The sequence below is a fragment of the Pantherophis guttatus genome, chromosome 2 (genome assembly GCF_059756535.1).
Source record: "Pantherophis guttatus breed Tessera chromosome 2, ASM5975653v1, whole genome shotgun sequence".
Classification (NCBI taxonomy): Eukaryota; Metazoa; Chordata; class Lepidosauria; order Squamata; family Colubridae; genus Pantherophis; species Pantherophis guttatus.
This window is the reverse complement of record NC_142064.1, coordinates 122,737,455-122,754,577: the sequence shown is the minus strand read 5'-3', so window position 1 is coordinate 122,754,577 and position 17,123 is coordinate 122,737,455. Positions and strand designations below refer to the sequence as shown.

General features: G+C 43.9%; 1 protein-coding gene across 36 annotated transcripts in view; it reads right to left on the bottom strand.

Moving 5' to 3' along the window:
- The window catches only part of LOC117675368 (methyl-CpG-binding domain protein 1), a 74,401-nt gene that overhangs the window by 40,873 nt on the left and 16,405 nt on the right, over positions 1–17,123 (bottom strand). For 35 of the 36 annotated variants that reach the window (XM_034433907.3, XM_034433906.3, XM_034433908.3 and 32 more), the window contains 4 exons: positions 5,166–5,311; positions 3,211–3,325; positions 2,060–2,107; positions 221–546 (listed from right to left, as the gene is read on the bottom strand). In XM_034433907.3, the coding sequence (XP_034289798.2) occupies positions 221–546; positions 2,060–2,107; positions 3,211–3,325; positions 5,166–5,275 (599 nt within the window). In that variant the 5' untranslated portion in view covers positions 5,276–5,311. Of the gene's footprint in view, positions 1–220; positions 547–2,059; positions 2,108–3,210; positions 3,326–5,165; positions 5,312–17,123 lie in introns of those variants that run through there. The other variant, XM_087888740.1, reaches the window with a different exon arrangement.

Sequence of the window (17,123 nt, the reverse complement as noted above, 5' to 3'; positions counted from 1 at the left end):
AGGGAAGTTTGATAATGCATTTCAGAAACTTGAGTTTCGCATTTGGCTAGTAAATGTCTTAGCTAGAATGGAGTCACATTATCAGATTTTGGAAGAGAGCAACAGCTCACTCTATCAAAATTTGTATCTGAATTTATGATTTTTGTATGTGTAAATTTAAGAAAAAAAATACAATCAACCGGCAAAGATCTGCTTGTAATGGGACAAGGGAACTGCTCACGCCATAGCTTCTTTTGGATTGCTCTCCTGCAATGTCACATCTTCTATTTTTCCTGGAGAAGGAATGGCTGGAAGAGGCTGCCGATAACGTTTGCGCGGCTTTGCTGCCTGTTGATCCAGAGTAACAGGAAGTTCTGACTGTTGACTCTGCATATTGGCTTGGTTCTCTCCCAGAAACCCTAATTCTGGCTCTGAACGTTTCTGGTCCAAAAGTCCCTGTCCTGGAGAAGGCTGAGGCTCTAGAAACACCTGCAAATAAGGTGGTTTCTTGGATGGTAAGGTGGTTTCTGTCAGATGCAGTAGGTGCTTTTTACTACTCTTTTTGACCTGTTGGAGGAAGAAACAGAATGTGGTCTCAGCCCTATGACAGATAGACTCTTGTCTGCAAGTAAAAGCTTACTTCAAGGTTAATGGCTATATAAAATCCATACTTCACGTTCACCAAGTGCCATTTCTGAACCAAAACAGATAGGATTCCTATATATATCAATTAATAACGAAACTCTTCCATCCATGAAAATATTTTACCAAGGACCAAAAACCAGGGAAATTAATCAACTGTACAAGCCAATCCATGATTTCTACAGTCCATTTGCTTTTACATTGCTTCACCCAGGCAAAGGGTACCGATTAAGTACTTTCTCATTCAAACACTAGAACAAAATATTGTAGGATACAACTTGAAAAACCATGGATTAGAATCTTCCCTTTGCATGCAAAGAGTGGAAAACAATTATCCTTATGGTAGTTTTAATCATGTGGATTTCCATTTGTAACAGTATGTGGGAATGACCTTGGGAGATAGGAGAAAGAGCCACAGCCTAGACCTGGGGGGGGTCAAACTGGCTGCCCGCAGGCCGGATGAGTCACGTACAGGCCAGCCCACCCTAGCTCCGGGAAGGGAGAAAAACATTGCAATACATCACATGACAGCAAAGTGACACTGCAAGTTTGATACCCATGGCCTGGACAATGGCCTGATAAACCGAAATTTGAGTTGGAAGGAGGAAGAGTGGTGAAAGCATTTCAGAAAGGATTTTCCCTAGTTTTTTGGGAGAGTAAAAGTGAGGGATGGGAGGAGTACTTTCAGATTTGCAAGAATGTAAGCCTGCTATATACAGCTAATACTCCTGGTTATGGTTCTTATCTGGATAATATAGGTAGTCCTCAAAGTACAACCGCAAATGAGCCCAAAATTTATGTTGCTAAGTGAGAAATTTGTTAAAAGCAAGTTTTGCCCCATTTTACGACCTTTCTTGCAGTATTTCTTAAGCGAATCACTGCAGCTGTTAAATTAGCAACACGGTTGCTAAGTGAATCTGGTTTTCCCATTGACTTTGCTTGTCAGAAGGTCGCAAAGGGAATCATGTGACCCTGGGACACTGCATCCATCATAAATGTGAGTCAGTTGCCAAGCATCCGAATATAAATCACATGACCATGGGGATGCTGCAACAGTTGTTAAGTGTGAAAAATGGTCATAAGTCCCTTTTTTTCAGTGCCGTTGTAACTTTGAACGGTCACTAAGTGAACTGTCGTAAGCCGAGGACTACCTGTATCACAAGGCTAATCTCCACGGAGAATTGGAGGCTACTAAAATTGTTAATGATCCAGAGAACACAACTAATTTACCACTTAAACAGGACATGTTTGGAATGTACTTTTTGGGGCTTTATCAAATAGCTTTCGAAATTGTTCACTAGTTAATTTCTATTCAGCCAAACAAGTAAACCAATGATGCTGATGACTTTCCATCTCTTCTGCCTTATCATATTTTGCCAGTTGGCAACCAAGCTAAAATATCACAATGTTCTGGCTTGTGAAGATTGCATACACTCACCCTCTGCGGACTTCCTTCAGTAGGTGACAGGAGTGCTGAGGGCAGAGGCTGCAAGAGGAGATAAGAGGCAGAGGAGACAGTTAATATACTACTAGTATTGCTACTAGGCATTATAATCTATTCATTTATTCTTAGTTTAGGAAGTTAACTAGTAGATAAAATAGAAATTTGTGCATCGTTCAGCCAACGGATCACCTCGACTATAGACTTTCTAACAAAACTAATTAAGCACAATCTGGGCTCAGCTTCACCCATCAGAAGACAAGGATAACAGATGTTCACAGAAAAGGAGCATCTTGTACAAGTGGAGAAAGCTCCCCAGTAATCACAAATCAACTACTACAGATAGTCCTCAACTTACAACCATTCATTTACAAACTACTTACAATGGAAATTCTGGTCCAAATGTAATCATAAATCGAGGATTATCTGCATATCTAAATTATCTCACAAAATACCATAATTTTCGGAGTATAAGACAAATCTTTTCCCCCCCTAAAATTTAGGTGCGTCTTATACACCGAATGTAGCTCTGCCCACCCACTGGCCCCCACCCTTTGGCCTCTCCCTTGCAGCAGTTACCTCCTTGCAAGCAAACAGCAAAGAAAAAAAGCTCCTTTCAGCTTCAGCACAGCCTAATTAGCACAAGTTGATTGGATCGGCCTCCCGACTCTCAGCTAATTTGCTCTCAGCTGTTTTGCACAGGGCTCTGCTGTTTGCTGCAAAGAGATAAATTGCTGGAGCAATATTTTTTTTTTCCTTGTGCTAATCAAGCTATGCTGAAAACGAAAATGAAAGTTAAAGCAGACTGTTTGCCGCAACAAGGCAAAATTGCTCAGAGGCAGAGGTAGAGGGAGATTTCTTTTTCTTCTTTTCCTCACCAAAAAAGGTAGGTGCGTCTTATACTCCGGTGCGTCTTATACTTCAAAAAAATACGGTAATTATGAGGATTAAATAAAGGAAGGGCCAGGAATCAACAAAATAAACATAAATAAAGAAATCTACTTTGGAAAAATGAACAACAAAAAAATACTGAAAAGCCTGGGATTAATTGGAAGGTAGCAGTAAGACAAAACCTTTACAATATGACTCGGAACAAAATTTACAGCGACCAATTAGGCTATCACAGCCAGTGTTACCTATAATAATACCTCTGTGTTTGGCTCAACAAAAATTCCTCTCCTGTAATCAAAATCAGTCAGATCCCGTGAGCATCCCAGCAATCTCAACAGCTCCACTCTGCTGCGGATCTTCTCTCCTCTGGGGCTGTGAGAGAAAGTGAAGCTATTATTAGAAACTTTCAGGGGGAAAAAAATTCAATGAAAATAAGAGCACCACCTTATATCAAATTTCCATTTTCTGCTGTTGCCTCCTTATTCTACTACAAGGCCAGCGTGGAGGCTAAAAATGAACCAAGTTCTTAGTTAGTATGTGTAATTTCAGGCTGCATGGGGAGTGGGTCACATAATATATTAGCAACAGTAACCAAGAGTTCTGTCTTATTGTTCCCAGAGAAATAATACTAGGAACCATCTGCTAACTTAACCTATTTTCAAAATTCATTTGATATTCAAAAAACTTCTCCTATCCTCACAGCCTTTAAGAATCTTTAATTACTTAAGAGCACAGGAGATATAGTGGGGAACCCTCCACCCCAAATTATAGACTCTTTCTCTATGCCCACCTCTTCTGCTCCCCGCCCATCCCTGGCTGGAAATCTCTTATTTGGTCTTTGTACCCAATTATATCTAGCTGACCTCATTTGGGCTCAGAAGCTGAGTTGGGTTGGTTGATTGGTACATGGATGGGACATCCCCTGATAATAAGCCCAATTGGGCTTTTGAGCGCAGGGCAATAAGGCCAAGCGCTTATTTCCGGGTTCAAAAAAATATAAGACAGGGTCTTATTTTCAGGGAAACACGATACAATGGATGAACATTAGACTGGGAGGTTAGAAGGTATCCCCATACTGTTTCTAGAGAGCTTGACATGTTCATAAAGTGTTCAGGAGTCAAAATAAACTTAAAGGAATATATAGCTTTAACGTAATGGGTAAATATTTCCCCCTTGGATCTATCTTTATATATTTTTCTCAGTAGTGATGATGGACATAAAACTAGAAGAGAGTTGATTTCCAAGTTGGTATTTTTTTTTAACAAACATTTTGACTCTCTAGTAGGAGAAGCTGGTACCTAGGCCGTATCACTGAATGCCAAGAACCAGGATAAATTAATCATTAGGCAAATTAACATATTCTTAATTATGTTCTATGTGAACTTCCAGAGGAAGAAATGGCAGGCTTAAGATGGCTCCATAAAAAATGGATGGTGGTGAGCTACAAAAAGCTGATGAGTAGACCAGGTCTTTGAAACTGTCTAGGCCAGGACTGTCAAACTGGCAGCCTGCGGGCTGGATACGTCATGCACAGGCAATGCCCACCCCAACTCCACTAATGGAAAAAAACATTCTGAGATGTCACATGATGACAACGTGACACGATGAGTTTGACACCCATGCTCTACGCAAATAGAGGAGGAGGAGGAGGAGGAGGAGGAAGAGGAGGGGGAGGAGGAGGAGGAGTTGGAAGTGATTTATGTATACAGTTATTTTCTTCTTCACTATATTCTTACTTTTCTTTCTTTTTTCTTTCTATTCTTTACTTTTTTCTTTTTCTTTGTACTTTTTACACTTTTTTCTACCCTTCTTTTAGTTTGCATTAACCTTTACTATTGCAATTATATCCTTTAATAAAATTCTAAGTCAAAAAGGTAGAGGACGCAATACTATTCATTCCAATTAACTTCTTGTAGAATTTCTGGAAATCTCACATATATGACAACCTTAGATGAAGTAGAAAAGAACAAGCAAGAACAATAATTCACAATAACTGACAACGGTATTTCATTGAATGGAGTAAACAAATGTTTGGAAACAGACCAGATGACAATTGTTGCCCTGAATACATTGAGCAACCATGAAACTCCGGAATGCTTCTTACCCTCAAAGGTTTCCAAATAAATGTTTTGGAAACGATTGAACGCTTTTGCCTAGGGATAAGAAATTGATACCAGCATCCTTTTCCCAATTTGATCCCAAACAGAATTACCTTATATAATAAGTGTCTGAATGGCCACTCCTTGTTCCACTTTTACGCAAGACTTCACGACGCTTCCAGCCAGGGCCCAAGGAGGGACAATCCACCCAGCCGTCTGTCATGCTTTCTGCTGGGATGGAAAAACCATTGAGAAGGCCCTAAAAAGATAAGGAAATGGAAGGGTCATAATAATGGCATTGAAGGAGAACTTACAATAAACATTTACAGATATGCAAATTATAGAGGAGGAGGAAGGAGGAAGAAGAGGAGCAGCAGCAAGAAGGAGGAGGAGGAGGAGGAGGAGGAGGAGGGGGAGGAGGAATTATTTTTCTTCTGTGGATACCCCTTTGTTGTGGGTGGGGGTGACCCTTCTGGCAGAATATACTACATAGCATTCATCAGAGCATCCCAAGGTGAGTCTGGAAGCTGCAATTGTATGCAGACCAACAAACTGATTAAGTGTTTTCACCAAACACAGCCCTTTTCTGTGCTGTTCCCTGAAGTCTTGATCTGGCTATACCACACAAGTTCAGATCCAACCTATAACCATATCTGCTACCTTTTCCATTTCTCCTCCATGGTGTTCCTGATATTGGGCAGCTTATTCAAACTGTTCACAATTGCAGATTTACCATAACACCACCACCTTGTTGATTCTAGGCCTTGGTTATCTCTAGCTCCCACCACATCTGACATTTAACATGACTTTTTTTGGAATCTTCCTTTTTCTTGCTAGGGTTCCTGACTTCTTTCTTGGAAGATGCCATCCTAGGAACTTATTCCTTATCTCAAGTCTATGCATGTGATTGCCTATCTATTAAGACCCGAGGAAAGAGGCCACCAAACTAAAAGAGGCCTCAATTTAAAGATAAGAGTGAGGCAGATCTTTAATGAAAGCTTAAATGTCTCAATATATTAATTATAAGGAATATGTGTAACAATTGTAACAGAAAGATGCAATACAATGCAAACGAACAATCATATTGTTCATTAAAAGGAGAAAGCTGCACTCTGAATAAACTGTCAGAATCTATTTATCACACTGTTCGCCATTCCAGGAGGATTCAAGCATATTGTTGCTCCTAAGCACACAATGGTCAAGTCAGCTTGCCTAGCATTTTATTTTAAATCTTTATGGATTCAAGTTGACAGCTTGGGAAAACCTAGGCCGAAGGAGGAGTCCCTATTCAAGCAGCATTTTCCAAAGAAATGAAACAGAAACAGATTTCTCATCTCTTCTCAGTCCTACCACAATCCATATATCAGATAATCTGCAGCCTCACTTAAAAGGAGCTAAATTCCAATGTGTAATGTATTACTGAGAGTTCTTCCTCATCACTGGCATCCCTTGTTTTATAGTGTGCTCACTCTTGAGTTCCACCTAATACTATTCCAAAGATTTTTGGCTTGCTTCCATAATGATAAAAAGTAGATTTGTGATCATTTCTCCGTGAAAATTCTTGACTGATCATTGGAGTTGACAAGAGATTAACTACAACAGGGGTGTCAAAGTCGCACCATCATGGCGGCATCATGTGACATATCGCGACTTTTTCCCCCTTCACTAAACCTGGTGTGACGCCCCTGAACTACAATAATCTGAATGCAGCTCTGACACCAGCATACACATCTAGTAGAAACCAACAGGATTATTATTCAATGTCCATAAAACATTCCTGTCAGGCCATAGTGGCTAGAAGATTCTAGCCTAACTTGACAGACTTATTTGAATAGGAGAAGAAGAATAAAGAGAACACAGATATTATGAATACTAGAGATAAAAGGAGTTGCAAGTCTCCTGTTTTGGGACGCAAAAGAATATGAAACGTCATCAGATCAGACTTGGTATATTGTGCATTCTTCATACTCATATAACACCTACTTGCTCAAAAACTGTCAACTATTTTCTTTCATTACCATTTTCTGGAATATAATAAACAAGTAGTTTCTAGTTCTGTCTCTGAATGTAAGCACCTGGCAACTAAACTGCACAAAAACCAGAGAGAGAAAAAATGCATAGAATATTCCCCATATGTAGCAATACTCCAATGGACCACTAACTTTATCATGTACTAGCTGGATACCCGTGCTTCGCTACGAAACTATGTGATTGGGCTTGATCAATTGACACTTAAAGCTTGGTGGGATTAAAGGTTTTAAGCCCATCTATTTTATTGTTGTTAGACTTACAATAATGTCTTAATGTGTAACAGAAACTTAGTTTACCGTCTCTAACAAAATCTGAGGTTCATATTTAAAACCAGACAAATACTTATTAGTCCAAGACATTGATCTGATTTGTGATATCTTTTCATTGTATTTAGCTGTAGCTGCCTGATTAATGTAGGGGTTATTAGATGCATACTTTTTAACAGCCTCTCTATTGACTTCGGGATGACTTTGACAATACTTTTTTGCAGCTTCCCTTACTTGTGTTTTCCTAATCACATCTGTAAATCTTTTCCTGTGTTTTTTCCCTCTTTTCCCTTTAACTGGTGTTACAGTAGAAGGAACAGATTCATCTGAACTGAGGAGGTCAGTGTAAAAAGTGAGTTGGGGCTGGGACACTATGCAGGAGAAATTCGATTCACAATCTGTTGGCTCAGTGGTGGTCGGTGATTGAAACTCATAAGAGAATATCTCTCCCGCCACCTTGAGTTCAGAAGCAGTTCCATAGATGGAAGGCGTAGACATTTTGGTGAGGTAATGATATTTAGTACTGTAAAGCACCCCAGACCACTCCTGAGCGAAGGAGTGGAACGTCTGCCAGTTTGAACTGAGGTAACGGAATGTGAGGCAACTGGCAGTTGGAACCGAGTTCCTTTCAGGTGGGGAGGGGGAGTGGAACATCTAACTCCTTAGCATTAGAGCATGTGAATATAATACTGTATATGAAATACTAATGATCTGATGGTCATTTCAAAAAATCCTTTTTTAGCGAGCACCTAGAAGCCAAGAGCAACATACGTGCCAAATTTCAAGTTTATAGGCTTTACAGTTCTGGAGATTTTGTGATGAGTGAGTGGTATTTGGCTTATATATACATTCTTTCTAAAACGCAGTGTCCAGAATTACATGCAATATTCTACATGAAGTCTGAACATTGGTTGAACAATTACAGGTAATTCTCCATTTACAACCATTCATTTTAGTAACCATTTGAAGTTACAATGGCACTGAAAAAAAGTGATTTATGACCGTTTTTCACACAACGGTTGCAGCATCCCCAGGTCATGTGATCAAAATTCAGATGCTTGGCAACTGATTTATATTATGACTTCAGATGTTTTTGTACTTCAAAGTACAGCAAACAAGCTGCTGCTCTGCCTTGCGAGTCTTCAGGGGGAGAAGAACGCTGCAATGTTCTTCTGTTGTTTAGCAACAGAAAATTTTGGCTCAATTGTGATCGTATTTATTTTGATCTAGTCACAGCTTATTACAAGTAGTCCTTGTTTAAGAATGCCAGTTGAGACCAGCAACTCAGTTATTAAGTAAAGCCACAATTGTGCTTATGATCTTATTTCAGCTTTCCTTCGTTTTCCTTATCTTTACTTTCCTTCGTTTTCCTTATCTTTACTTTCCTTTGCTTTCCTTATCTTTACTTTCCTTATCTTTGGTTGCCACTCCTGCCTTGTGTTAATTCTCATTTTGATGAAATCCATTTAACAGTTCTTATTTGGGGAGAAGATTAAAGCAAGAAAGTCATCATATTTCACTAATGTCTACAAAATCATATTCACTTTCCTGCATTATGACTTCTAGTTCTTTTTGTTTGTTGTCTATATTCTTCACATTTGTACAGAGATACTGGAACTCAAGGGCCACATAATTTGGCCTATTTCTTTCTGAATGTATATGTTCATTATTAGTTGCCTCTATTCTTTTTGTACCACTGCCAATACTTTTTGCACTGGACTATTTTCTTTTTAATTTTCTTGATTCCTTCCTTCCGTCTGTCCTTTCTTCCTCCCTTCCTTCCTGGCCATTGAAACTATACGATTATGGATAAAACATGTGACAGTGATACCTATTGTCATCGGGGCACTTGGCACCATGTCCAAGAATTTTACAAAATACTTCAAGAAATTATAGCTTCCAATAACACCAGCGGAACTGCAAAAAACTGCACTACTTGGAACATCGTACATTTCGGTGCCAGTCAATAATATTTGTGCTACATTTTTAAATGTTCAGTTGACTGAGTTTCATGTTTAATGAATAAAAAGTATAATAAAAATCAATGGTTCTACCAATAGTAATCGGAGCCTTTGAAGCAATACCCAAAAAGTTGCCTAAGTACATTGAAATTTTGAACTTATTAAACCTGAATATTCTGACTTTGCAAAAAATCACCTTACTTAGAACTGCCTATATGCTCAGACGTTAATAGCTTTTAGGTCCTTGGTTAGAACTTGAACTGTTAATTTTTTACCAGTCCCAGACTGTAAATCAAATTGAAGATTAAATCAATAACAATAAAAACAATAATAATAGTAGCAGCAACAATAAAAACAATAATAGTACCAGCAACAACAATAATAATAAATTAACAGTGACATTTCATCTTTCAGTTCTTTAAAACATTTTTTAATTTACAGAAAGCAAATAATATGGCGGCCAATCTGTTTTAAAGTGGAGTCTGCTCTATAGCAGAGCTGCCCCGATTGAAAAGCAAATGCTTCTGAGTTCAGCCCTTCTCATCTTGTATAGTACAAGATAAATAATCTACATAAACTGTCCCATATAACACAATAACCATCCATATTTTAGCAGAGTACACTGCATGGTAAATTGATGCTCCAATATGAAACGCAAACAACCAACTTGGATGATGTTACCATGGATGTTAATCATAAAAAGTCAAAGGGATGTGGCCATCAATCACTACATAGTTAATATTAAACTTAGCATTATGAACATATACAATCAATACAGAAATCTAACTCATATTATTCTTCCCAATCCAACAGAAATTTGGAAAGAATTTATGTAGAAAGGCTTGGGATTCTTTCAGTCTGTATCTGTCTGTTCAGCACAACTCCCCAAAAAAACAAAGCAACTGTGGTGCTGGGAGGGAGCACTGAAAAGAGTTTTTAAAAATCGGACGTTGTCTTACCTGAACGTCCCTTCTCGGCGCGCTGCTGGAGAATCCAAATGTTGGGTTGTTCCTCAGCTTGATTGCCAGACTGGGTGAATGTTTCTTTAAGAAACTTCCTTGGCCACTCCTCCTTCGCTTGGCTGAGCTCCAGTTTATTCACGAAGACAAACAGAAGACAGTGCTGCCAAAACAAACAATAAGAGAAACACACCATCCGGAACCACAGAACGCAGCCGAAGGGGTGGGTTGGATTCTCCAGCAGCGCGCCAAGAAGGGACGTTCAGGTAAGACAACGTCCGTTCTCTAGCGTGCTGCTTGGAGAATCCAAATGTTGGGATATACCCAAGCTAGTCAGATGATGGGAGAGCGGCTGCGTTATCCCGGGAGGGGAAAGCCAGAACAGACTGCAGCACATGCCAACCAAAGGATGCCTCAGCCGAGGCAAAGGAGTCCATTTTGTAGTGTCTAACAAAAAGTGTCAAAGAAGTCCACGTTGCAGCCCCTACAGATGTCTAAGATGGATGCCTGGGAAGCCCAAGCAGCTGAAGTGGCTGCACTTCGGGTGGAATGTGGAAAGATTCTACCCGGCAGAGGTTTCTTCTGGGTGCGATACGCCGTCGCAATGCAGGCTTTAATCCAACAACCAATCATGGACGATGAGTCCTTCTTGCCCAACATAGATGGATTGAAGGACAGAAATAAGGCTTCAGACCTACGGAAGGACGATGTCCTCTTAATATACCAACGTAGGGCCCTCCTAACGTCCAAGGTATGCCATTGTTCTTCGAGATGATGGCTAGAATCCGGATAAAAGTCAGGCAGAATCAGTTCCTGGGCCCGGTGGTACGGAGAGTTTACCTTGGGCAGGAAAGAGGGATCCGTTCGAAGCACCACCTTGTTAGGGTGAAAAATGCAAAGGTCAGCCCGCACTGACAATGCCGCTAGTTCAGAGACCCTTCTTGCCGGGGTAATCGCCACAAGAAAGGCGACTTTGAATGTCAGAAACCAAAGGGAAATTGAAGCCAGAGGCTCAAACGGAGGCGACATCAGGGCGTTAAGGACCAATGCAAGGTCCCACGTAGGATACTGGTGAATAGTAGTGGGCCGGAGACTGGATGCTCCTCTCAAGAAGGTCTGTATACGGGGATGATGAGTCAAAGGTTGATCGTCGACCGCAGTTAAGACAGTGCCAAGGGCTGCCACTTGACGCCTCAGGGTGTTAGGAGCAAGTCCCTGGTCCAAACCGTCCTGCAAAAATACGAGTACATTAGAGGGAGACGCAGTCGTAGGGTCCCGATGAGTCTTGAAACACCAGGAACAAAACGAGCGCCAGGTGGCATCGTAGATACGATTTGTGGAAGGGCGTCTGGCGGATTGCATAGTGTGGATCACGCTCGCAGGGATGTTGTCCTTCCTCAGACGAATCCTCTCAAACGCCAGACGGTCAACTGCAACCATTGCGGGTCTGGGTGCAGTATGACCCCCTGGCTGAGAGATATCTTGTCATCAGGAATGTGCCAGGGGCGCTCCACTGACAGGCTCAGGAGGTCTGCGTACCAGGGCCGACGCGGCCAATTGGGAGCGACTAGGATGAGATCCGCCTTCTCCGCCAGCATCTTGCGAATCACGGGAGAGGGGGGAGAGGGGGAAAAGCGTAAGTAGCCTCGGGGGCCACACGCTTCGAAGTGCGTTGCAACCTTCTGCTCCAGGACAGGGGAATCAAGAGAAGAAGCGGGGTATCTGAGCATTCAGCGGGTGAGCAAAGAGGTCGACAGATGGGAAACCGAACCTCCTCGACAGGTCCCGGAACGACGGATGGAGGCGCCATTCTGCCTGATCTATTTGGGTCCGGCTGAGCCAGTCCGCCTGGACGTTGTCTGTGCCGGATATGTGTTCCGCCATCAGTGACAGGACATGCTTTTCCACCCAATTCAGCATCCTCGTCGCCTGGTCCAGCAGGGGCCTCTAACGAATTCCGCCTTCCCTGTTCAGGTGGGCCTTCGTTGTTGTATTGTCCGTGAGGACCAGCACGTGACGCCCCATGAGAGATGATTGGAAATGGCGCAGGGCAAGGTGGACTGCCCGCAACTCTAACCAGTTTATGTCACGCTGTAAGTCCCGCGCGGACCAGCGGCCCTGAGCGACAGACGACCGCAGGTGCGCGCCCCAGCCGAACTTGCTCGCATCCGTCATGATGGTGATCCGGATGGGTTCCTGGAAATAACAGTCGTTCCGTATGGCCGGGGATATCCACCACCTCAGAGACAAGCGTACCACCGCCGGGAGGACAATCTTGGTGTTGAGCTTGCTCAGTGAGACCTCTGATAAGGCAGAAGATACCACTGGAGAGGACGACTGTGGAGACGGGCCCACGGGACTATTGCAATGCAAGAGATTGGTTTGCCGAGCAACTAGGACAACATGATCAGGGGAACGGCTCTGAGCAATAATACCTGAGTCACCAAAGATCTTATGCTTCGAATCCTGTCGGGAGACAGGAACACATGGCCGGTGACCGAGTCTATGACAGCTCCGAGGTGGAGAATGCGAGGAGTGGGCAGTAGCTGACTCTTGTCTAGGTTCAGGGAGAACCCGTGCTGTCGCAAGAGACGAGACATCGTCCTTAGGTCGACCACAGCCTGATCCCATGTGGCATACAGAATGATGATGTCGTCCAGATAGCACATAACTCTGATTGGGATCTGCCGTAAGGAGGCAGCCACTGTCGCTAGCAGCTTCGTAAAGGTCCAAGGGGCGGACGAGAGGCCAAATGGCATGGCCCGATATTGGAAGTGTCGGTTTGAGTAGGCAAACCGAAGGAAGCATCGATGGGAAGGACAAATCGGGACATGCAGGTAAGCCTCCTTGAGGTCGATTGACATCATAAAATCCCCCTGTCGGATGCCCTGCAGAATCAACTTGAGTGACTGCATTTTGAAGTGGTGATACCTAACGAATCTGTTCAGGGCCTTTAGGTCTAAGATCCCCCTCCAGCCCCGGAAGACTTTGGCACGAGAAAGAGGCATGAGTAGAACCCGGAGCCCCGTTGTTCCACCGGTACAGGTTCAATAGCGCAGATGTCGAGCAGATGTTGGACCTCTGCATCCATCAATTCTCTCTTCTCCAGATTGCCTGACAGGGAATGAAGCAGTTCGGAGGGCTGGAGGATGTGAGGCCGAACCTCACCGTTTGGAGGACCCAGGCGTCTGTTGTGGAGGAAACCCACTGGGCCAAGAAGTGGCGTAGACGACCACCAATAGGCAGATCTGCGTGGTAGTCACTTGCCCCTTCGGAATGATCGGCTGGCGACTCCACGGAACTGTCGTCTGGCGTTGGGCTGACCTCTGCCTCGATCCCAGTAGGCAGGCCTGTCAGCGGACCGGTCGACGCCCTGGGAGTAGTGTCTAGGAAAATAGGACCCGCTGGGTCCAGACTCAGTCCAAAAGGGCTGTCTCTGGTTGTAAGGAGCAAATCTCCTATCCTGTCGTCTGAAGGAGGATGGCATAATTTTACGTTTATCCTTATCCTCCACTAGTATAGGGTCCAAAGCCTCTCCAAAGAGAAAGGAACTCTTGTAAGGAGCAGATGCAAGCTTCCACTTTGACTTGAGATCAGCCCTCTAATGACGGAGCCAAAGGAGGCGCTGAGAAGTGACGGTAGAGACAAGGGCCCTTGAAGCAAACTTGGCCGCATTCAAGGATGCGTCTGCCAAATATTCAGTGGCTGCCACTATTTTATTAATGTCCTGGTGGAGCCTGCAGTCATCAGGAGGCAAGCGCTCCTGCAGTTGGCGCAGCCAGATAAGAGATGCGCGAGCAAAGAAGGACATAGATGTTGCAGCCCTGATGGCCCAGGCTGCCGCCTGATGTGTCTTATGGAAAGACAGTTTAGCCTTCCTGTCCTTGGTTCTGAGACCGTCAAGCACATCATTGGAGATGACGGAAGAAGATGTCAATTGAGCCACTGGGGCATCTACAGTAGGCAGCTGGATGAGATTTTGTAAAGTAGGGTCCGAACAATACAACTTTTTGTCCAAGGCATTCAGAGCAGAGATGTAAGTCGATTGGGACCATGATTTTTGAACCACTTCCGTGAATAGTTCAGGACATGGAATAAAGTCCTGTTCCGGCTTGTGCATCTGAAACAAGTCGTCATGGGGATGAGGATCCACCTGTCGAGATGACTGCGTGCTCGACAGTCCCATATTTGTAGTAAGCTTAGCCTTGTGGAGCAAGGACTTGAACATAGAAGGGCGGAAGAGGCCCGTGAAGGAAGGCCTCTCAGGAACAAGGTCCTCGTCCTCAGACAACTCTAACTCTTCAGGTTCCTCCTCATTCCACACGGAGTCATCGGGAAGAAATGAGTCCGCCTGGTATGAATAGCTCCGATGCTGGTCGCCATACGTCTGAGACAGTGGTGGATGCATAGCTGTCACGGGAAGACCATGAAGACCCTGGTGGGGGCTGATGTCAAGATCCTAGAGATTGTCTGAGATACTAAGTCCTGGATATCTTGGGAAAGTGCCGGCTGAACGCCTTCAGCAGGACGGAGACCAGCAGCGGTCGGGGTGAAAGTAGCCTCCAGAACAGAACGTACCCGATGATGAGTAGCCTGCACGCTGGGTCCTGAAGAAGCAGGCAGGAAGGTGGACTCCCGTAGGAGTTCAACTTCAGATGAACAATGGGTGGCCGCAGGAGGGTCCTGAAACGCTGGATAAGGCTTGTCAGGAGACATCTGGCAGTTAGAAGACTGAGCCATTTGTTGAGCAAGAAGATATTGTTTCTCAAATACTTTACGTCTTTTTTCCTCAGCCTTACCAGCTGCTGCAGAGCGCGTGGTGGGATGAGGGCTGGCAGAACGTGCTCTAATATTTCGAGGCTTGGAGGCCTTGGCAGGAGCCTTGGAGCGTTTCTTGGCCTTAGGTGGACTATAGGAGTGTTCGAGGTCGGAAGACAGATCAGACTCCGCCATCTGGACAAGCCAATTGTAGGTAAGTTGATGAAATGGTTGAATAGTAATAATTAAACAAGTAATTTAATATTTTTTTTTAAACAGGAAACCGCAACGACGAAGAGAGGCAGATAGTCCACAGGACCTAACAGTCAGATGAGACGTGAAGACAGACGAGGCAAGTATCAGTCACAACCAGCAAGGAATAGAAACAGGTGTCAGAACACCTCAGCAAGCCGCTTCGTACAGCTCCTCAGCAACACCTCAATTACAAGCAGGAAAATGAACAGCGATTTGAAACTGCGCTACCTGCAGCTGCTAGTAATTCTGTGAGGAAAATGGCGGGCGGTGAAGGACAAAATGGCGCGCGGCTCATATTTTGCCGCCCAGCACCTTCGCAGAGTGAGGGAGCCAAATTTGAAATGTGCGCTAAGCTGGCGCAGCCCGATCGGCACAGCGAAGCTCTCAATAAAGGAGTTTGCCATTTATTATTAGGCAGGGACTCCTGGCCGCCAGGAGGTCGGAGGAATGGTGTGGATAGCGGAGGTGGTTCAGCCGGCGATCTGGAGACCAACGCAACCGCCAGCGGCAAACACAATCACTCGGAGATTCCTTAAAAGGTATAGCTCCGAGGACACTTATAAATCACAAGTGACAGGGGGGAGCCCTCCTGGAGATCCAGGGGCAACTCACCCACTGCCAGAAGTCCCAGTAATTAGTGTATCCGATGAACAGCTGATTCCAGGTGAAATAGCTAATCCACACCGCTCGAAGAAAATTTTTAGAAAAAAACCAGCAAAAGTGTTTGGAAAATCCAAAGAAGGTTTATTCTTCAGCCTGATTTTGCCAGAGCCAAGGAAAAGACCAGTCTCTCGCTCGACTGAGTGAATAAACTGGAGCTCAGCCGAGCGAAGGAGGAGTAGTCAAGGAAGTTTCTTAAAGAAACATTCACCCAGTCTGGCAATCAAGCTGAGGAACAATCCAACATTTGGATTCTCCAAGCAGCATGCTGGAGAACACCTGATTCAGGGTTATGGCGAAAAAAATCCAAACCCAGGGGGGGAAAAATCCAATGCATCCCAAAGGCATAGGCAGTTGGGAATGGCTTAGCATGTTACTTACTTCTCTATTCTAACCCTTTCCTCTCTTCTTTCTGATCATGTGAGCTTGAAAACTATTTTTACAGAACAAGAAAAAATTCCAGAAGCCATGCTTCCCACACCATCTTTTTAATAGTAATGGAAATAACATGTTTTGCCTTCTCAACCGATGTCCCTCTACCACATAACCTTCCAAAACCCAAGTAGTTGTAGCCCGCCAGCGGCCAGCAGAGGTGGCAGCAGATTCGGACAGTGAGGAAGTTGGGGAGGAACGTGGGCAAGTCCTGGAGTCTGGGGAAGGCTCAGATGATGGCTCTGAGTCAGAGGCAGAGAGGGGCCAAGGCCATCTGGTAGTTCTTTGCTGCCTCTGGAGTCTCCGGAGTCTGACATCAGCGAGGCAGAAGAACAGCGTGAGCCTGTTCCCATTGTGCGCATGCACAGAGCTGCCAGGAGACAGGAACAATTAAGGAAACAGGGTTGACTTAGGAGTAAGGCTTGGAGATGTTTGGCCCCTCCCATTAGACATAAAAGAGAAGCGAATGGGACGTGAGCTTTTGCAGGAAGCAATTAGTTCATCTGGCCAATTCAATATTCGAACATTCTGTTTGTGACTCTGTGCCAAGTTTGGCCTTGCCCTGCGTCTGGAAATTAGCTCTTTGGCAGCATTCCACGTGAGATAGGCGAGTGTTGATAACCTTCCTCTGAAAGACTGTTTATCAAGCCATGCAGACTGTAAATAAAAGAAATTTACAGCCATATGAATTAAAGAGGTTTGCCGGGACTAAGTTTGTACTGTTTAACTTCTAAGGAAGCCTAGGTCAG